We start from the raw sequence: 23,233 nt of genomic DNA on the forward strand, positions 1-23,233 counted from the left end.
AGATGAATCTAACAACTCATTGTTGGGTTGCTGCCACTAAATTGGTAATTTTAAGGAAATTTTGCAGTTTTTGGTTATTATCTTGAATATTATTATAGATATGATAAACTGTAAACTGCAAAAATGTTCAGCAAAGTAAGATGTACAAATAAGTTTTCATGACCAAAATTGTCGATTGACCCCTAAAGGAGTTATTGCCCTTTAAAGACAATTTTTCACAATTTGTTCATCTAGTTTGCTTACTTTAAAAAATCTTTTCCTTTGAAACTGCTGAATCAATTTCAGCCAAACTTGGGCTGAATTAGTTTCAGAGTATCTAGTATAAATTTTGTATTTTATTTCCTTGTACGTCAATAAACATAGCCACTATGGCTAAAATGGAACATAGGGGTAAAATGCATTTTTTTGCTTTTGAAGAAAATATGACAGATACAAAGAATATTTAAATGGCATTTTTAAGCCACTCATTAATATATATTGAAAAGCAAAAATAATCATTGATGAAAGATTTAAGCAAAAAATTAAAGGTGAGCGATTCAGGCTCTTGAGAGCCTCTTGTTTTATGGTTCAGTGATCAATGTTATTTTTTTTTTTGTGTTTACATCAAGAGAATAAAAGGTAAAAAAAATATTGGATGTACAGAATTCTTGAAGCTGACAGACATGTGGTTAAATTTTCTGGGTACCAAGTGATATTCATTTTCCCGTAATTTAGCACACCCAAAAAAGCCCTTTGTGATGTGACTTCTCGAGGTAAAAAAATCCCTTTTTTTCACACAATAAGTTCTTTGAAATTTTTTTTTGCATACATTTATTAACTACATAGTTTTTACACCTGTATTCAATGGTCCTCTGCTCTTCAAATCAGCACAAATGGTTAAGCTCAGTCTCTTGTTGAAAATTGAAACATTTCCATTATCACTGCACAGAGATTTTTTGCTTACAAACTATTTTTAAGTATCTTAATTTGAGGTGCCTTATGGATATTGACCCATATTGAAATCCATAGTTCTGATTTTTCCAAATTTTCTTGTGTGATCTTCTCGACATTTCAGTGGGTCCACTCATGAAATATTGCCTTGCATACTTTACAGGGGGGCATTTTAGTGTGTCCGCTCAATGTTATAAATATAGCCTTGCATACTTGACAAGGGAGACATTTTAGTATGTCCACTCATGTTGTAAATATAGCCTTGCATACTTTACAGGGGAGACATTTTAGTGTGTCCACTCATGTTATAAATATAGCCTTGCATACTTTTACAGGGGAGACATTTTAGTGTGTCCACTCAATTTACAGGGGAGACATTTTAGTGTGTCCACTCATGTTATAAACATTGCCTTGCATACTTTACAGGGGAGACATTTTAGTGTGTCCACTCATGTTATAAATATTGCCTTGCATACTTTACAGGGGAGACATTTTAGTGTGTCCACTCATGTTATAAATATTGCCTTGCATACTTTACAGGGGAGACATTTTAGTGTGTCCACTCATGTTATAAATATTGCCACAGGGGAGACATTTTTGTGTGTCCACTCATGTTATAAATATTGCCTTGCATACTTTACAGGGGAGGATGATGTGACAGTAGGAAAATTCTATGCAACTTTTCTTATACAAGATTATTTCCGACGCTTTAAAAAGCGTAAAGAACAAATGCAGAAAATCCAGAAAGGTCAAGAGCATACTAATGCCTTACAGGTAAGAAAATATTGCTCAATTTTATATATCTACAGATTGATTATATATTGTTGTTTACTTAATGTCCAGTGACAAAACATCATGCATATTCAGGACAATCTTACCAAGAGTGATAAAAATGTAAGTTCTTGATAATATTATTACAATGTAGTAACAAATACAATATACAACACTCTACTTCACTTCTTGTCAGAGAAAATCTATGTTGCATTCCAAATTTCAGTATTTTGTGCCGAGTAGTGGCAGATGCTGAAGCATTAATGTCAATATATTCATAGAGTTAGGCTGTTTGATTACAGCATTTAAGTCAATTGTGCAAAATTGACCTTATTACAAAATGTTTTATTAGAAAATTTTTAAACTTATTAGCATTGAAAGAAGTAAAAATTTGATAGTTTGACAAAGAAATATTAATTAAAATAATACCGATCCTCAAAAAATAGCTTTGGGTACTAATTTACAGAATTTTCTTGACAGGCTGGTTTACGTGCAGTACATGACTTAGGACCAGAATTACGTAGAGCTATTTCTGGTAATTTAGATGAAGAAGATTTCAATGAAAAAGATGTGGAGGAACCGATGCATAGAGTAAGTCTTTCCTACTTAATCCTTCTTTGTACTAACCATAAGTCAGTCAGTGAACTTTTTCTTCATTTCAATTCAGGCATATTTTAAACATATTTTTGAAGATTGTCCATAGAAATAAGTTGGAAATTAATCACAGATTTTTGTAAACCGTCAACCCTAAAGAAAGTATTACATTTGTAATGAAGATCTTTTAATTTGTCAATGGGCAGCATAAATATTTGTCTTCTGAGTTTGAAATGCTCAAAAATTAATTAATTTCCAATTGAACTTTTTTTCTGCCTCTTTAAGTCCATGGCATGAGAGATTAAATACAATGTTTTCACTTGTAGAAATTAATCATTATTTATGTTTGAAACAAACCTAAAACCAACTAACCAACTAAGTCAGATATGTCACATTTTTAGTTGTATGCATAGAAATAAATTCCAATTTTAACATGCTCAATTTCCAAAATAACCAATATAATTATGTCAGATATGTCACATTTTTAGTTGTATGCATAGAAATAGATTCCGATTTTTAACATTGTTTCTCCAAATTAGGATCAATGTCTGATTATAAGTGGACCTGACGGAGAATATTATGAGTTACACCCTGTAAGTTGGTAGTTTTCTATGCACAGTAGAACAATACACAAAAATCTGGTAAAACTTCAGGGAACAGCTGTAATTATAATTTTGGAAACTTCTATCTAACATAATTCACAACACTTCAGGCTTTGAACCCTCTTTTTTGCTGGTAGTAGAAAATGGAAATTGGAAGTTTCAATTTCAGGGTATAGATATGAAATTAAGAAAATATACAGCATTCTTGGCAAAGTACTGGCAGACTCTTACATGTTAGGCAAAATTTTAGGTTTTACAGAAATGTCCAGTTCTATTAGACAGAACCTTGAACATTATTAGTATAGACACAGTCAGTTGGATACAAAAATCATCACGATATGGTAAATGTCAAGAATCGTTTCTCAATTTGAACAGATTCTCTGTGGTTGCTGGAAAATTCTGACTGAACTTAATTTTCTTGTTTCATCTTGATCTATACAAAGCAAACTAAATTTAAAAAACTTGAATACATATAAAGGTGTTAAATGTTGCCTTTTAGCATGATCTTCACTTTATATAGCTCCCTTACAGCGTGATGCACACTTTATAGTGCTTTTTCAGTACTGTTGCACATTAGATATTTCTGTAGAAAATGATTTATTTAACAATTACATGTACAAAAATTAACTCAAATATCTCAATCTCTTTCATTATCTCAATGTTTGTAAACTAGAACTAAACTTTCTTAAATCTGGAAAAAATGACATTTCCAGAAATTATGTAGATGTGAATGTAGTTGTGCAATATTTAACTAGCCACTTTCATTAAAGGGTTTTCAATACTTTTTCTTCACTCTTGTGATGCTGTGATATTTCTGTCTCACCCAATCTCCTAGATTGGCAATACATGCTCTATTGAGTTTTATATTCTGTGGGCACAGGTTGTGACCTTACTTTACAATTGCCTGTGCTTAAAAAATACCATACCACAATGAAATAGGTAATAATTTGAATTAGGTCTTGAATTTGTCATTTGAAAAGCTGTTCATAATTAATTCAATTTATTTTATGATTTGTTATTTTTTATCAGAGAAACCACAGCTTGTTTGGTAGTGTGATGACAGCCATTACTGGAGTCAACAAAACAGCATTACCGATCGCCGGCAAAACTCCTCAATATCTTGTTAATAGTAATCAAACGCCAAAAATTATTCCTGCCAATTCTCACACAACTATCTCACCACAGAATTCACTCAATGGTAAAGTGACACCTGGTGGATCCAGTAATCACCTAAATGTAGAATATCGTAATGCCATTAATCGCTCACCATCACCTCTTGCTCCTGTCAAAGTGTCGCCAATTATGTCAAATGACATGCGACGTCTCAGTCATACAAGGTATGTATAAAGAATGAAGATAAATGTTATTATTTTAATAATGACTGCTGGAATTTAAGGAATAAACAATTATTCACTCTGAAATACTTATTGAACCTATAAAACACTTTCAAATGGAGAAGGTATGATATGGCCACTTTTTTTGGTCCCTTGAATTTGGAAAATATTATAAATCTACCAAATAGCATCCTACATACTGGCATTAGGCCTTCAAACATTTAGTGCATAACAAAACTGCCAAAACAACCTCATTTTGAGATCTTGTCATTTATATTTAGATATGAGCTATAGCGTTATCCAAAAAGATACTTCGCAACAATATGTATTTTACAAAGATACTTATGTGTGTAAAATATCTTTTTGTGTAAAGCTGTTACTCATTCATATTTTGACCAAAAACTAAGCATAAAATGGCCATTTTGTGTATATTACATTAATTTCAACATATTTATGATGTCATAGTGACATCACAATTGACCTTTCTGTACTAAAGTGTTCAGATTGAATATTAAAGCCTGTTCTGTTCATTTATCAATGAAAATAGTTAAATCAGTTAGAAATAGATGACAAATAAGTTGCCCTGTTTTCAAAATTGTATGTATTTATTCCAAATTCAATATGGTCATGACTTTGGAACAAAGCAAAATAAAAAAAAAATATGTTGAAAAGGTGCTTAGCTTCTAGGCTGCTTTAAGCTTCTAGTTCTTGTAGGTGAAACAAGGGTTTATTTTGGTTTTGTTAACTTATTTTAAGTACTTTATTTTGTTTTTTCAGTGTTTGAAAAATATAATGTTTAGAGCTTACTTGAACCAACTGGAGGATTACTGGAATATTCCGAGTTAGCTATATTTTATGAAGCAATCTGTTAAAGTAGATATTGTATTTATACCTGATAATTAATCCTGTAGTTCTTTAACACAACCTGGTAATTAAGTGATAAATTTTTGCTGGTATATGATTGTATCATAAAATTACCCTTTGCTTTTTGTCAGTGCCATATCTTCAGCCTCAGATTCGTACAAAGATGTTCAGCCTCATAGTCCAGCTAGTCATACTTCAGATACGGAGACTTATCCTCCTTCCTATGATGGTGCTAATGACAGTAGAGGTCATAAGGGCAACAATATAAAGCCAGGGGCCTCCGAGCTCACCAAAAAGCAAGGCATTTATGTATATAGAGAGTATGTATTTCATTTTACACGTATCAAAAGCTATTTATTTTAATCTAACAGGTATTAAGAAGCCTATTAACTGTATTATTGTAAGTTTTCCAATTGATTTCTAAAAGTTTTAAAAAAAAAAGAAAAAGATTACTCAAAACATCAGTGGATTTTCTGGTGTTCAAGCTTTAACTCAAAACATCAGTGCATTTTCTGGTGTTCAAGTTTTAACTCAAAACATCAGTGGATTTTCTGGTGTTCAAGCTTCCAAATTGTGATTTTTTTCAGTTGCAGAACTTGGATTTTTATTTTTTTAGCCTGCAACAATTTGTCACAGAATTGAGACATAGCAAGCCTGCATTCAATCTTCTTTGCGCTATCCATATTTAGAATCAACCTGTGGTTAAAGTTTTTTTAGACATCAATAACTTTGTCAAACTTTCATGGAATTTAATGAAACGTGGACAGAAGCTTTTTTATGTTCAAAATACAGAATCCAGAGTAAATTTTTCTCCATTTTACTGATGATTGGACGTTTTTTTCGCAGTTTACATTAAGATACAGTCTAAGGTTCAATTTTTTTTAGAAATCAATAGCTTTGTCAAACCTTGATGGAATTTTATGAAATTTGGACAGAAGCTTTTTTATAATAAAAGATACAGAATGCAGAGTGATATTTAGAATATTTTTTTTTTTTCATTTTTCCATATTTTGATAAAAGGACTTTTACTGGGTTTTTTTTGACATTAAACATTTAGATTCAGTCTGGGGTTAAAGTTTTTTAGTCATCAATATCTTTGTTAAATTTGAAAGAAGCTTTTAAATGGACTTGGCTTTTGGTAATCAACATTACACTTTAACACTGACAGCAGGATAACAAGCAAGTCATTACAAATGTTTTAAATGTTGCAGAGTAGTATCTAAAATTTATTTATGGTAAAAAAGGCAGGTGATTCCTGAAGAACTCATATTAGGAACATCTTTTTTATGCCCCCGCCATAGCGATGGGGGCATTAAGTTTTACCCTTGTCCGTCTGTACGTAGGTACGTACGTCCCAAAATTGGTTTCCGTTCTCTAACTTGAGTTTGCCTCAACCAAATGTTATTCACATAAAACATGCTAAATATTATGTATAAATAGTTAAGTAAGAGATTATCCTATATATTAAATCAGGGGAAAGTAATTTGAGTTGTAAAAATACAAAATATGGTTGTTTATGATATATTTGTCAAATAATTTTAAATTTGAATTTTTGATTAATAATCACTTTTGAAAATATTATCTTGAAATGGTCAGTTGTTGAAGCAAATTTTTAGTTGATATTATTGATTTTTCATTAAGAAAACCATTGATGATTGATGTGAAATTTTATTCAATATTTTATCATAAGTAATATTTTTTTAATTTTCCAGTCTTCCACAAGAAGACAGTGATTTTGAACGGGAGCATACGCCACCTACACCTCCACCGAGGAAACTCAGTCGGAAAGGAGCCTCCCTGAGACTGCGGTGTTTAGGGAAACAGGAGAGTGATGAGAACCCTCTAATGAAGAAGGTAGCAGAACCTCTCAAATTAACACAAACTCAGGTAGTCGCGAGACAAACCATGGATGTTGTTAGTTTGTGTCAAATTTGACTTATAAATCATTGTAATGTTTAGTTTTCAAAATTCATCAGCAGTCACATCATGTGACTTTTATTGCTTCATGTACATTGAACACATTAAATAACTGCTTTATACATCCATTGAATGCGCTTTGTTGAATTAAACAAAATTCTGCTTTTACAATCATTATTGTCTTTTATTTTGACAGAATTTATTTTCTTATAAATTTTTTTTGACTACCTAGTGTTGTGACTTTTTGTGTGGTTTATAATCTTTCCTATTGTTTTACTGAACTTTTACTCATTTAGATTTTCTTTCAAGCATTTTTAAAGTAAGAAAATATGTAATTCTGAAAAGTTTTCTTAGGCTTATTTGTGAAAAGATTAATCACAGTTGTCTTCTTCATTTAGTAAGAAAAGTAAAATCGGTATTTGCATAGTCCCTGTCTTATAAGACCACTCTTCTATCATGAAGTTTAGTCAATTTTAAAAAATGGCCTGTTAAAAAGTGCTAATGAAATTCAAAATCAAATGACCTACCTTGAAATGGTAGCCACTTGTGAAGAAGATTTTTAACACCCATAGAAAATAATTATAATTGAATTTGATGATTTCAGGCCATGGCAGTGGCTAGAATGGCACATGATGGACAACCAAGACCTTTGGTACCAGAAACTAAGAGAACACCACCAAATTCTCCAGGCAGCATGAGACAGTCTTACTTGTCACAAGGTACGCACCAAATCAGTGTTTTCAAATACAACAATATTCTTTTATAGATTTGCATTATTTTCTGAAAACATGCCCAGTCGAACTTAATTTACTGTTCTTTTCAAACTGTACAAATTGCATGTTTTATCATCTGTTGCCAAATTTTCTGATTCTTTTACCCAGTTGTCATGGATGAATCCAATCTTTTATCAATATCATTTTGCAAATATTGACTGCATGTGAATCCCCAAATGATCAAAATGATGCAGCTTCAGATCTGTTTTATATATTTTATTCCCCAAACTAAAAGGAAGATTTAAATGTTTATTAAACAGAAAGTTAAAAGTATTGACTTGTGTCTATAAGAATTTCTTGATTGATGCATCTTTTATGGTCTTGATTGAATGGTTGAGGTGCCGTGACCATCCTTAAAACATGTTATTCTCATACTGAAATGTTGTTATTTAGGTCTTCAGAAACTTTTCCAAAGAAGAAAATCCAAACCTCCAGCAGGTTGGTGTTCCCTTTTGTCATAGGCTTTATAGTGAAGGCAACTAAATGTTGTGTTTTCAGTATGCTTCTGTGTATTTTGTGATATATTTTGTAAAGTCATTTATATGCAAATGATATATGTTGCATTAATCAATACATGCTTTTCACTCATGCTACCTGCATATGAACTACATTTTTCTTCTTTTTTTTTTAATTGTAAACATTAAAAATTGATTGATTTCAATAATCATAACTTTATTGAACAGTAGCAAATATCCAGTGTCTTTAAAGTTAATATTTTAGTTTCACTTTGCTTCCATCGTCCGTCGTCTGTCTTCATCTGTTCACTTTTACAAAAATCTTCTCTTAAAGTACTGGGACAAATTTAACCAAAATTAGCCACAATCATCATTGGGATATGTAGTTTAAAAAATTTGTGTCTGATGACCCCACCTGCCAACCAAGATGGCTAACATGGCTAAAAATAGAACATTGGGGTAATATGCAAGTTTTGCCTATTATTTTGAAAACTGCTATAAATAGAGAAATTCTGATTGGAGCAACAATGCTCGGAATGTTTAGTTCTCCTTATTGTCTATTTGCATCAAAACTGTCAGACGACTTCTTATAAGAGTTATTGCCCTTAAATGACAAATTTTTACTGTTTTTTTAAATTTGTTTCTTATTATCTCGAAAATTATAATAGATAGACAGAAACTTTAACAGCAAAAATAATCAGTAAGACAAGATCACAAATAAATCAATATGACCAAAATCGTCAGACAACATTTTTTTAGAGTTATTGCCCTTTAACGACAATTTTTAACATTTTTTTGCATTTTTGCCTATATGTCTTAAAGACTTTAATAGATAGATAGAAACAATACTAAGCAAAAATGATCAACAAGACAAGACAAGATCTACAAATAAGTCAAACATGACCAAAATCGTTAGTCGACTCCTTATTGAAGTTATTGCACTTTAATGACGACTATTTTTTCCCCCATTATTGCCTATTATATTGAAAACTGTAATAGATCGATAGAAACTTTGAATAACACAAATGATCAGCAAAACAAGATCTACAAATGAGCCATAATGGCAGAAATCTTCAGTCGACTCATTTTGGAGTTATTGCCCTTTAATGACAATTTTTTACATCTTTTTTGCATTTTTTTTCTATTATCTTGAAAACTATAATAGATAGATAGATATTATAGAAAGGATAAAATTGTCAGCAGGATAAGATCTACAAATTTGTTAACATTACTGAAAATGTCAGTTAACTCTTAATAGAGTTTTTCCCCTTTAATGCTGATTTTTACTAAAAGGTGGCCAATGTTGAAGATGCAGGTGAGCGACACAGGCTCTTTAGAGCCTCTAGTTAAAAGAATTTATCAGAATTTTTTCTTAGGGAATTTTATTTGAAACAGTAGATTTTGCCATTCTTTGCTTTAAAAAGTTAAGTGAAATGGGGCCTTTGAAACATCTGTTCATAATACTTTTTTTTATAAATATTCTATGTAAATTAGCAGTATGACTAACCACAATACATGAGTATTTAAAAGAATTCAGTTTTTTGATTTATTCACTTTCGGAATGTTAACTTGTGCCATCAAGTGGGGTACAGATCTTCTACAATATGGAATAAGCTTATTTGACATCTTTTTTAAAATATCATAAAAAAGGTTTTACGAGATAAATAAAACAAACATGATTAGCTTTCAAAATAGTTGCCTTCATCTTGAAGCCATTGTCAGTGGGATTTTTATATTTATCAATGTAGCTGTCAAAAATATGGAATTGTGCAGGCAAAATAGCAGTTCACAGACTAGAAAAAATTAGTTTGGCTTAATTGAATTGACTAGTAATTAGTTTGGCTTTACTAACATATTGTGATCCTTTCCCTCATCATTGTACTGTGGCTTGATTTATACCATTGGACAGCAAAAGTTGTCTTTGTTATGGTCTCAGACTTTGTTATCATAAAATAGAGAATAGAAACGAGGAATGTGGTAAAAAGATTCAAAATAAATTTGATTAAATGGATGAAAAATAAAAAATGAGTTTAAAAATAAATTGAAATACTTATTTTTTAATATAGAGAGTAAATTAATTTGAAATCTGCTTCATCCAGATGATTTTGAGATTGTTATCCTATATTTGCTTTGCATAAAAATGTATGTATTTTGTTTTAAAGTTTACTCCAAAAGTAGCTTTAAAAATTAACCTTCAAACTATTCAGTGATTTTAACTTTTGGTAGAAACAAGTATGGAAAGAGAGGGCTTAAATAGTTTTTCTTCTGTATTTAAAACTTCTTAATTAAGTTCTGGTTGCAGTAAAAACATACAACTGCCAAAATGCACACAGAAAAATCAGTAAATGAAATTGGAAACTTTTAAAAGAGTTGTTTTTTTCGAAAATGAAGTTGAGCACAGATCCAACACATAGTTATAAGATATATTTTGCATGTTGTTTTTTCATTCTTATTGTTACATGTCACCTGCATGCCATATTCCTGCAGAGTTAAATATATACAAATGCACATTTTTAGTGTAGTTAAATGAAGAAAAAAAACCAGTCTGTTCAAAGCTGCAATGATTTTCAATTTGTGTACCCCTAATGTATGACTTATATTAGTTCTTGTGATTTAAAGCAGAATTAAATACCAACGATGAAACATTGATGACATCATTTACGAGTACAATGTAACTACACATGGTAGTTTATGAGGACAGAAGTTGATTTTCTGAATTTGTTAATCATTATTTTAAGAGGTTGTCAGCTATCAAGAATTTCTGTCAATGGGTTTATGCTACTGCAGCTGTAATTTAATCAAAGCTATGTCCGCTGCTTTGCTTTGTACATTTCTGGAAATATTGATATGGTGGTTTGTATAACCATATCAGATCTCAGTCAGATTGTCTGGCAAATCACTACAGCTAAGATTTAACCAACAGTTGTGGCTATCTTAGCTAGACTGAAATGGTTTTTGTCTCACCTTGACAATTCGTGAAGTCATGACAGATGCATTCTGTTTCTGGCAGCATTGTTTGCTTAGTTCAAATATTTGATATGCTTTGTATTAGCATTGGCATATCTCATGTCCACGGATATTAATTTTTCCCTGCACCTTTAGTCATGGTTCATTGACTCTGAATGTTTTTCTTAGTTTACATGTTAAAGAATTGCCATTTTAATTTCAACAGTTGCATTTTACCATTAAAATAACATACAGGCAAGACATATCTCTGTGTCAACATTTTGTGTATTTGCATATTGTCTTGAAAGGAAGGTTTGTACCCATGTTTAATTGCTTCAATTCCTGCCATGACATTTTGTTCCTGTACCAGGTCAGGCTATCTGGACTGTTGTGTTGTTTGTTGTACTGTTGGGGCTGAGTGTTTGTTGTTATGTTGGGGCTGAGTGTTGGTGGTTAGTGTGGTCCTGTTACATCTTTTTATACGACCGCAAAAAAATTTGTGTTCGTATAATGCTATGATTTTGTTTGCGTCGTTGTCGTCCGAAGACACATTTGGTTTCCGGACAATAACTTTAGTTTAAGCAAATGGATCTCTATGAAATTTTACCAGAAGGTTCAATACCACAAAAAGAAGGTTGGGATTGATTTTGGGGGTTATGGTACCAACAGTGTAGGAATAAGAGGCCAAACAAGCATTTTTGTAGTTTCCGGACAATAACTTGTGTGTAAGTGTATGGATCTCTCTGAAATTGTACAATAGGTTCCATATCACAAAGGAAAGGATGTGATTGAGTTTGAGGGTAATTGCCCCAAACGTTCAGGAATTAGGGGCAAAAAAGGGACCAAAAACAAGCATTTTTCTAGTTTCTAGACAATAACTTGTGTTTAAGTGTATGGATCTCTCAGAAATTGTACTACAAGGTTCCATGCCACAAAGGGAAGGCTGGTATTGAGTTTGGGGTAATTGCCCCAAATGTTTAGAAATTAGGGGAACAAAGGGGTCAAAAACAAGCATTTTTCTAGTTTCCAGACAATAACTTGTGTTAAAGTTTATGGAACTCTCTGAAATTGTACATTTTTCCTGAAAAGAAAGTAATCTTTAAAATTTTTTTTGGGGTTCATATTTTTTTCTTCATAATTTCTGAATTTTCAAATTATTTGAAATTTTTTTTTTATAACAAATATTGATATGGCAGGAGATACACACCAAACAGTCCCATTTCCAATTTTTTTAGATCTTTGACCACATTTATTTTGTGTCAGAAACCTATATTATGTCAAAAATTTGATCACAATCCAAATTCAGACAGTATCAAGCATGGATATTGTGTCCAAACTTCCCCCAACTGTTCAGGGTTTCGACCTCTGCGGTCGTATCAGGCTGAGCTCGGCAAAGCATTTTACTATGTATTAATTGGGTCTTGTATAGCTGCCATCAAAAGACTATAAAAAGTATTGTATTATCAGAGTAATGAGATACGTCTGTATCAATTAAAAAGTTTATTGTTGTTTTACAGTTCATCATAGTTCTGTCCTTCTGGAATTATTTGTTACTTATTCTTATAGTTTTACAGTTCGTCATAGTTCTGTCCTTCTGGAATTATTTGTTACTTATTCTTATAGTTTTACAGTGTGTCATAGTTCTGTCCTTCTGGAATTATTTGTTACTTATTCTTATAGTTTTACAGTGTGTCATAGTTCTGCCCCTCTGGAATTATTTGTTACTTATTCTTATAGTTTTACAGTGTGTCATAGTTCTGCCCCTCTGGAATTATTTTTTACTTATTCTTATAGTTTTACAGTTTGTCATAGTTCTGCCCCTCTGGAATTATTTGTTACTTATTCGTATAGTTTTACAGTTAGTCATAGTTCTGCCCCTCTGGAATTATTTGTTACTTATTCTTATAGTTTTACAGTTAAAACATTGATAAGAAAGTAAAATGTCATTTATTAATTTGGAAGTTTAAGTGAAATATGACATATACATAAAAAATGGTTGTCCATATAAAGTCTAGTATACTTATAAATACAATTTCAGATCAACATTATATTATATTATATTATGTACCATATTCCATTTTCATTTCCTTGGTACCATTCTATCTTTTCCCCAGATAATTTAGTTCCAAACAACCATATTTCCTTTATTTCACATCTACCTTGCATATTCCAACCACATTAAAAGAGAACCAATGATATACTGTAGGGTGCTGGAATATTGCATGACATTGTACTAACAGTACTAATTTACTGGTTTCATCATATCACTGATAATGATAATTCAGTGATAATGGGAGATTTCATACAATTTAAATATGTAACATTAATAATATGTTGCTGAACTTAATTTAAACAATTTAGATATTTTGATTGAGCAGTACTGGAAAAATCAAGATGAAACATTTTTTTAATTAAATTCCATCAAGAAAGTCAGTCTATTGGTAAATTATATTTCTATGTCTTGAACTTTTTGGCAAGCTGGCATTTTTAATTGTACTACTAATGTTATATTCCAAATTATTGCTATTTTGCATATTTTTCCTTTGATCTTATTTTGTCACTCAACTCGCTTAAGAAAGAAAATTTTCATCAAAAATAAGGGCGCATGTGATGTTGTCAATGTAAACAACGAAGACGTCATAGTTAAAATAGCGATAAACAGATTATCAATGGTCTTTCAAACTCCAGGACATCTCAACTCAGGGCTCTCGCCTTCGATGAGGTTGTAGCTGAGGAATACCCTCTCGTTTGAAAAAGCATAGATAATCTATAATTATCCTACAATAAATGAGATCTTCCCATTGAATCAGAAGAGTATCATATGTATGATGTTTTTACACAACCTTTTATACCTTCACACACTAAATCCTCTTTTGCATGCTTCAGCAATTCCAACGCATATATTTACTCGATCCAACTCCATCTTTGAAGGGAAAAGTATAGACTCACCCAGGCAGACAATGCATCGAGCCAGTGATTCTGCATTTATGAATGCCTCATCTGGTGGTCCTTACGCCAGAGCTGGAGCAAGAGGTCCACTAATTATACCAGACCATGTGATGTCCCAACAGCAGTCCAATAGACAAGGAATGTTCCCTTCATCTAATCTTAGGGGAAGTGCAGAAGATCTTGTAAATCAGGTAAATGATTAATCTATATCACAAAGCAGTTAAATACCCAACCTGTTAGGTAAAAACAACTAAGATCAATAATTTCATTACTAATAAAGATCAATAAAACTACAACAAATTATAAAAGATATTGAGGCAGTGTATATGTTTACATAATACTTAGTGTCATAACAGATTGATAATCCTCAGGTAATTCAACAACAACCAAATATCAGATAGTACATTAAGTTTGATTGGTTGAAACATCAACATTGTCCTAAAGGAGAAATCTACAAGTAACAATTTTTTTCTGAAAATTTGGGAGTATGTATGAATGACACTGCAGTTTATCAAAGGTTTAGGATAAAGGGGAGGGGGCATAAAATGAAAAAAAAAATAATAAAAAAGTCAAAACGTCATATAAAATAGACCAAAAGATAAACAACAGTCCAAAGTGAAACAGCAACCCGATGACACAATCAAAAGACATTTAGATGACAACATAAAGTCTTCAACTATAGAAACACTGATGTTATACTGATAAAAAAAAAAGGTGACAGTCAGCTGAATTATCATCTGTTTAAACTGATTACAGCAGAACTTACCAATCTACTGATTTTAACCTCTTTGTATTTAAAAGTCTGATTTGAAGAAATGTTAGATTATGCCAGACTATGACATCTGTACTGATTGTGATGATTGATTTACAGAGTTTCTTATACAAGTACTTTATTAATTAGAAATGACTGTCTTTCACTAATTGTCATTATATTATATCATTATCATTGGTGGCCTTCGGCTTTATATTATATCAATATCATTGGTGGCCTTCGGCTGTTGTCTGCTCTTTGGTCGGGTTGTTGTTTCTTTGACATATTCCCCATTTCCATTCTCAATTTTATTTCACTTATAACATATATTTATGCCCCCGCCGAATTTTTCGTTTCCGTTCTCTAACTTAAGTTTACCTCAACCAAATGTTATGAAATGTATACACAATGCTTATAACCACAAAGAACAGATCAAGTTTGAATTTTGGTGGCGTCACTTATGCCCTTCTAGAGTTATGCCCCTTTACAAATGGAAAAACTGCTGAATTTTTCGTTTCTGTTCTCTAACTTAAGTTTACCTCAACCAAAATGTATGAAACTTATACACAATGCTTATTACCACAAAACACAGATCAGGTTTGAATTTGGGTGGCGTCACCTGTACTGTTCTAGAGTTATGACCCTTTACAAATGGAAAAATTGCTGAATTTTTCGTTTCTGTTCTCTAACTTAAGTTAGCCTTAACCAAATGTTATGAATCTTATACACAATGCTTATTACTACAAAACACAGATCAAGTTTGAATTTTGGTGGCGTCACCTATACCGTTCTAGAGATAGGCCCCTTTACAAATGGAAAAATTGCTGAATTTTTCGTTTTTCGTTCTCTAACTTAAGTTTTTAATTTCTAATATGCTCTTTGTTATTAAATTTATATAACATAAAACAGGTACTTACTGAAGAGGGTCTGAACAGATTCATTGATGCTAGAGCACTACAGCAAGAAATTGCTGAGGCTGGCGATATGACAAGGGAAGAAATGAACAATGCAGCTAGGCAACTTCTGCAAGGACAGAATACACCATATTATGATCACCATATTGGTGGATTTAAAGCAGAGGAGCTGAAAGATTACAATAAATATTCTGACAATGTACGGAAGAATCAAGAGAGTTTTGATGATACTGAGGAACAAACGGTATATGTCACGGCTTTATAAACCTTTCGTATGATACACATTGAAAACTTTAATGCAACATATTGATTGCAACCGTTATCATAAATAGCTATAGATGAAGAGAAATTAAAAAAAGGACCAGTGAAATTAAAACAAACATCTTGTATTAGCTTGCGTTGATCTCACTTAAAATGAAAATGGCAATTCAACATATACCTACCACCTGGATATTTTGTCCCTTCCACAAGTCCATTCAACAGACTTAATGTAATTACTGCACTTCAGCATGAAGAATTAGCAAAGGATTCATTGATTTCCATATTTGAAATTGAGAATTGTTCAGTTCAATTTTTCATTGTGTTAAAAACATGATGAGGTTTAAATATGCACCATTTACACATTTTTTTATGATGAAGGATTGTATGTAAAAAAAAAATAATATTACCTCCCTTTATAAATCTATAGTGAGATGATAAAATAAAACACTGTACATTTCTGAAAAAAAATTGAATGCCAAATGGGCATTGATTGATCAAATCATTTTGTATATAATTAATTCCATGTTCATAAAAAAGACTTGGTTTATTTACCAAATGACATTGTATGATAATCATAAAAAAAATTGTGAATAAAGATTGATTTTTGCATTATGGTCTGATATTGTTTTGTAAATACTTTGTAAATTTGAATCAATAGTTTTGTAAATAGTTTGTAAATTTGAATGACTAGTTTTGTTGCTTAATTCAGATCAGATCATGATGCAATGAGAAAAATTAACTTTCCATGTCAAAATTATGGCTGTGCTATTTTCCATTGAGGAAAACTTGACATTGAAGATTAATGAATGTATATTATATTCAGTTTCTTAGACAGTGCGAAGGATTTTTGTTGTTTTAACGAATTGTTTATTACAGTGCTATAAAAACCAGCTGGCTCTGGTATTTGTAAATAATTTATATACTAATTATGTTGTCTATAAATTATATTGCTCATTTAACAAGCATGTGAGTGGTATGCTGGGAGCATGTGGTTTTGCCCTTATTGTAGTCATGTGATTAAAACATTGTATGTCATGCGATTAAAACTTTGAATGTCATGTGATCAAAACATATGTTATGTGATTAGAATTCATTGAATTATAATTAAATTGAATTTGATGTCTACCATTAATATTATTTTTTAATGATTTAAGTGTGATCATGGTGACTTTTAGTAGTTCAGAGGTCAACCATTTGTTTGGCTTTAATGTAACTGGAAGCAATCTGTGTTGATTTTTTTTTTGCAAACTTTTAAGTAGACTGCAGGTCATTTATATGAAAATTCTGTACCATTTAATCTTATGATAATATTCTGATTATCAGAACAGAGTACACCTTTTATTACAGTTTTTGAAATAACATGACATGACTCTGTTGAGCCCTTGAATATCTATCTGTAGAGCCCCCCCCCCCCCTGACTATCTTATCTGAGGAGCCCCTGAACTATCTTATCTATAGACAACCCTGACTATCTTATCTGTAGAGCCCCTGACTATTTTATCTGTAGAGCCCTTGACTATCTTATCTGTAGAGCCCCCTGACTATCTTATCTGTAGAGCCCCCTGACTGTTGTATCTGTAGAGCCCTTGACTATCTTATCTGTAGAGCCCTTGACTGTCTTATCTGTAGAGCCCCTCCGATCATACTAACATGTGTTTCTTTTGTCATTATCCCATTTAATATGGAATGTAATGTCAATGCATCATGCACTAATCAAGTAAGAATTTCTATGAATGACGACATTAGCAATCCTCAAACATCATGGAATTCAGTGATAGAATATACCAGTTTGACATTCTAGCATGGTTTGGAATAAAGTAGTTATTGTACTGGCTTATTGGTAATGATTTATTTAAAAAAAAAAATTCACAGCTTATTTTGATTGGTGCTTCATATATGCCTGTCTATAAGCATGGAGTCATTCTTACTGAAGATGCTTGCTTATAACATGTAATCTTTCCTTACCTTGCATGTAGTCATCTTTAATCCTTTGGATTTCCTCTGGTTAGTACATTTGCATGATGAATAAGATTGAGGATTCCATACTTATATCTGGTTTTGAATTTTACAGAGTCCCAAACGTGGTCAGCATCCCCGTAGCTACAGGAAGTGAACACTATAGAGACAGTACAGTTGGGGTTATAACACAGGATGTATACTTGTGCTCAGTATTGACAGGTCCCAAAACTTCTCTTTATAGGACTGTTGGATAATGCAGTTATCTTGATGATTGGAGTTTAATTCTTCAGTTGTTCATAAGATCTGCATCAAAGTGAATTAACTATATTCAAGTCACTACAAAAGCTTATCAAAGAGATGACATTAAAAGTAGAGAATTTCTGATACATTTTCATTATAGCTTATGGTGGTTTCTCAATTCAACCAGAATCCTATACCACACTCATGAATACATTTTGAATTCATAATGTTATAAGACATACATGTAAAATGCATGGGCTTATAGAACACAGCAATTCATTGGTCAGACTTTGTATATTTTTTACACATAGTCCAATTCTACCTGAAAAGAAGTATCAATAAATGTTTCTAGAGGGGATGATCATAAAAGGGGGAAATTGATAATCAGGCCTTCTTTCAATTTATCAATTTTATGATACATAGATTAATATTCCTCTCATAAAACTTTCTTGTAAGTTGCTAGTTTTATTGTGATTTTTATTTTTCCTATTGTCCTAAATATTTTGTTTGTTTTTATAGATATTTTATTATACACAGTTGTACACTCACAATTATATGTGTTTAGCACGTGATAAGTCCCAGTGTTGTGACAGTATACACAGTTTTATTATTTTTCTTAGTTTTGTGATCTCTGGAATATTTCTTGTGTTGTGTTTTTTTTGTATATGTTTATTTATTAGATACCTCTTTGTTTTTGATTTACACAAAAATATGTATCATAGGCATATAAAGTTAATTATTTAAAGTATAGTTGAGTTTTTTAATGATTATTACAATTCAAAAATAGAGCAAAAGTTCCCACTTATAAAGTCAAAAGTAAAAAGGGTAAGATGACGTCCACCACATATATTTGAAAAATACCTTTTATAGAAAGTTTCTGGAATCTTTAGTTTTGTAAGAGTTTTTTTCAAGATTTATTGGAAACAAAAAAACTGAAGTTATTTTTTATGTGATGAAAGATATTTTAGTCACTGTGCCATTTTGATGTTATCCTTTGATAAGATAAAGCAAAATAGAAGAGCATATTCAAAGCACAAGATTTTAGGCAGTTTTTTTGATAGAGTAAACAAGGTATCACATTGTTTTGGTCTAATCAATCCCTTTTTTTCATTTTTGACGTAGTTGATTTAGAAAGATATATATATATAGTTAATGACAATTCTTAATTCGATTTTTTCTGAAAATTAGATAGAAGTTAACTACACAGAAGTTACCAGAGTCTATCTGTAGTAGCTGAAGTGTGTTCAGACAGTGAATTACCATACACGATTTGATTGTGGTGTGTTTCATTCAACAAATAATAATCATATTCATTGTTTTTAATAAGCACAGTACATTAAGAAATGGTGCTCTTGAAAAAAAACAATGGTTTAAAACCAATCATGTTTTGAATACTTCATCGCCATAATGACTTTATTTCCTAATCATATATAATGTCATCAATTGGTACTTTAAAGATAACTGGTGTAAAGATTAAAGCATTATAATTTATTCAATCTTTGTTGTTGGCAACTTGTATTCTCATTGGTTGTTTATATGATTGTTTTGTAATATTGTATGTAAAAGATAGCTCCATCATGCCTTCACCTAGTAAATACTGGTTCCAAACCAAATGCATGAGTTGTGAATCATTCCACTTTAATGAATACAAAAGTTTCTTTTTCCTGTTTTCTTCATCTCTATGATTGTCATTTTTGTGATTTAAAGAGATCAATATTTGGTAATGACATTTTCATCATAACAAGACACTTTTCTAAATAATAGTAATAACTGTTATTCTGATATATTTATATTTCATGTTGTAGGACATTTTTTTTGTCATGAGTTTTAGGAAAACAGAAAAAGGCAACATTTGTCTCAATATATATCTCCACCATTTGTCTCAGTATATATCTTCACCATTTTGCTACCTAGAACATATTTTTGAATATACATTGCATTACTTTACTAGAAACTTGCTATTGAAGTTGTATATATTTTATTTCAACAGCTATTTGTAGTTCTCTCCCCTTAGATTTTTTGGCCAGTTCTATCCCTTTTTGAAAATAATGACTTTAAAGTTTGAAGTGTTTGACTGTTTCATTTTCATATTTCATATTCATAATTTTGTAGCTTTTTTTTTATGGTATTAGAGAGCTTAAGCCAGACTGTTGGTTTAACTAAATACTAATGGTCAATAAATATTTGAGACATTGATGTGGAAAGACAGGACAATCTTTAAAATGTGTTCATTTTTCTCTTGTTAAATTAAATTTTGTGTTTGCATACCAAAGTTTTTATTCTTATTAATTGTTCGTTTTGTCAGATATATTATTGGCCTAATATTTTTCCAAACAAAAGTTTTAAGTCGTTTTCATTTGCAGTTGCATCTGATAAGAGGTAGAAAATGATATAACTAAATTCATGTTGATTTTAAGGTTAAATAATAAAGAGTAGATTTACAATTCCTTATCACAATCTGAAGTCCTAGAATGTCGTTATGTTATTTCTAGATTTTGGTCTTCACAATTGTCTATTTTAATTTTTAGCTGTTGTTTAACTTTACAGTTACATTGAATAATGTTGTTGAACCTATTATGTATTTAAAGAAAGTTGAAATAAAGGTTTTGCCTAGGATGAATAAGTTTTTTAAGAAAAGGTTTTTTGCCTTACCTGTCACAAAATGCAGGTCATGTATGCTAAACTGGTGAAGATGGTTAATTGTATAAAGTTTCAGGTGATTAAATCAGTTTGTCATTACTATTAGGTCAACTATATTTGGTGTATATGATGGTTGTAATGTGCCTGTGTCTGACTGGATTTGTATAACCTTGACCTCTTCATGGTTCTATTAATCAATATTATGCTTAAACACTTGGGTCAGTTATTTATTTACCAGTTTGTATATGTCGACTTTGATCTATAGTATCATTGTAAGGAATACATGCCTGTCTTACAGGAGTCTTCTGACATTTACCTCTGTTCATGGCTTTGTGATAAATGATTCGTTTTGTTTTGCAGTGACATCAGTTTCTCATTTACTAGGACTAAGATATCAGCTATATTTGGTGTATAGAATGGTTGTGAGGTTTATATGTTTAACTGATGGAGGTCACCTCACAATCACCTCATTTTAATGGTTCAATGTTCAACATTAAGTTTTGTTGAAATTCTCTGTTCTTACATTGATTTGACTTGCTCATGTATTTAATAGTATTAAAACAAGCAAAATACACACTTACAAAAATTTTCAATCGTTAAAATTTGTTTTTATAAATGCATTTATTATTTAAAGAGAATAAATGTTGAAATTGCATCCCTTTTCCAGGGTTCCTAAGTTTTTGAAAAGAATCCTTGATTTATCATGTTATATTTGTCATTTATTTAAGAAATCATTGTTAGATTTTGTATATATAGAATATTTTCAGTGTACATTCATAGCTTAATTTATTACAAATTTATATTATCTGTTTTGTGAATAAAATATTTATAAATCAAAAATATTTAAGTTGATATATATTTATTTGTATTTACTGTTTCAAAGCAGTTGTTCATATAATGACATACAAACAAGGGAGTCAATTTTTGTTTATTGATTTGTGATTATTTAGAATTATCTATGATATATTAATCCAGATAATTAAGAAATCCTTGTGTATTACTTAGTGATTTTTTTCAAATAGTTTTGGGCAATTTTTTTCGCAGAAAAAGTCATATTACTTCCTTGTTGAGAGATACTCGTTTAATTTATTCACATGTAACACTGTTAAAATATTGTGTGAACATTGGAGATACATGTTTAATTTATTCACATGTAACACTGTTAAAATATTGTGTGAAGATTGGAGATACTTTTAATTTGGGTAAACTGACTGCAAACACTTTCAAAATTGTTGAAAATTTTCAAACTAAATTTTTTGTAAAAAAGATCTGGTTTTTTTTATTTAACTATTTTCTGTTTAATTTTATATTTGCTAAAATGATAAAATCTACAAAGTTGAATTCATTATATTAAATACAAAAGTTTTAAATGTAAGTATAGATGTCTATTTGTATTAATCATCTCATGTTTGAATCCTTGTAGTAATCATTTTTGTATTGTCATGGTAACAATGAGCAGCATTTATCATGTGAGTTAGCTGAGTTTTTAAAGGGGAGTTGTGATTGGTTGTATGAATGTTAAGCATACACCTTTTATAAGCCAAAACAAACCCCACCTTTGTGTATGTATAAATGAGAAAAAAATAATGAATGGTAAAGAATTTTTAAAAACCTGTATAATGATAAAACCAACATTGCAAGGATTGTTTTCTTAATATGTGCAATAAATAATGAAAATATTGTAGATTTTTGTTTTATTCTTATCTGATTGTGTTGTTGATGTTTCTTGTAAAATCAAAAGTTAGTGGGCCAAATTCCTGGATAACACTGTAAGTTCAAGGTAGCTTCCATGTCATGATGTCTTTATTAGATCAATATGGTTGTGTTATCATTTCGTGTCACTTAACTGAATGATTAGTGTTTAAAATCCCCAAAGCATAACATTTCAACTTTTCACATTTTTATTTCCACAGAAGCAATTTTGAAGGAGGATTTAGCAAACATTTTGGATTGATTTTCACACTTGGAAATTCTTTTTATCCCCCCTGACCTGAGACTACTATTACACATATGTTATAGAAGTCTCATCAACAATTTTTTTCAAAACAAATGATGGATCATACCACATTCTCTTTTTTCATATTATTGATATATTAAAAGTTAGAATGAAGATGAAATTATTCATATGTCATTCACATTCTTATTCCTAAGAATGCAAGTGTTGGACAAAAAGTCAAAAGATGTTATTCACTTAAATAAATACCCAAACCCCTATTTAAAAAAAATCTAACTTGTAAAGACTTCTATGTTAGGTGAAAAAAAACCCTCATCAAAGATATCCGGCTTATAATTGAATACACCAGACATGTGTTTTGTCTACACCTGACTCACCA

The 23,233-nt window shown here is 30.9% G+C and overlaps 1 protein-coding gene across 1 annotated transcript in view; it reads left to right on the forward strand.

The window, feature by feature from the left end:
- The window catches only part of LOC127726928 (muscle calcium channel subunit alpha-1-like), a 141,308-nt gene extending 118,728 nt beyond the window's left edge, over positions 1-22,580 (forward strand). Inside the window, exons 37-46 of the mRNA XM_052234316.1 lie at positions 1,574-1,704; positions 2,182-2,292; positions 3,927-4,234; positions 5,227-5,415; positions 6,808-6,982; positions 7,617-7,731; positions 8,179-8,223; positions 14,073-14,326; positions 15,796-16,044; positions 18,133-22,580. Coding sequence (XP_052090276.1) covers positions 1,574-1,704; positions 2,182-2,292; positions 3,927-4,234; positions 5,227-5,415; positions 6,808-6,982; positions 7,617-7,731; positions 8,179-8,223; positions 14,073-14,326; positions 15,796-16,044; positions 18,133-18,174 — 1,619 coding nt within the window. The 3' untranslated portion in view covers positions 18,175-22,580. The remainder of the gene's footprint in view (positions 1-1,573; positions 1,705-2,181; positions 2,293-3,926; positions 4,235-5,226; positions 5,416-6,807; positions 6,983-7,616; positions 7,732-8,178; positions 8,224-14,072; positions 14,327-15,795; positions 16,045-18,132) is intronic.
- The last annotated feature ends 653 nt before the right edge of the window (positions 22,581-23,233 follow it).

Source organism: Mytilus californianus, unplaced genomic scaffold, assembly GCF_021869535.1.
Source record: "Mytilus californianus isolate M0D057914Y unplaced genomic scaffold, xbMytCali1.0.p SCAF_19, whole genome shotgun sequence".
Lineage (NCBI taxonomy): Eukaryota > Metazoa > Mollusca > Bivalvia > Mytilida > Mytilidae > Mytilus > Mytilus californianus.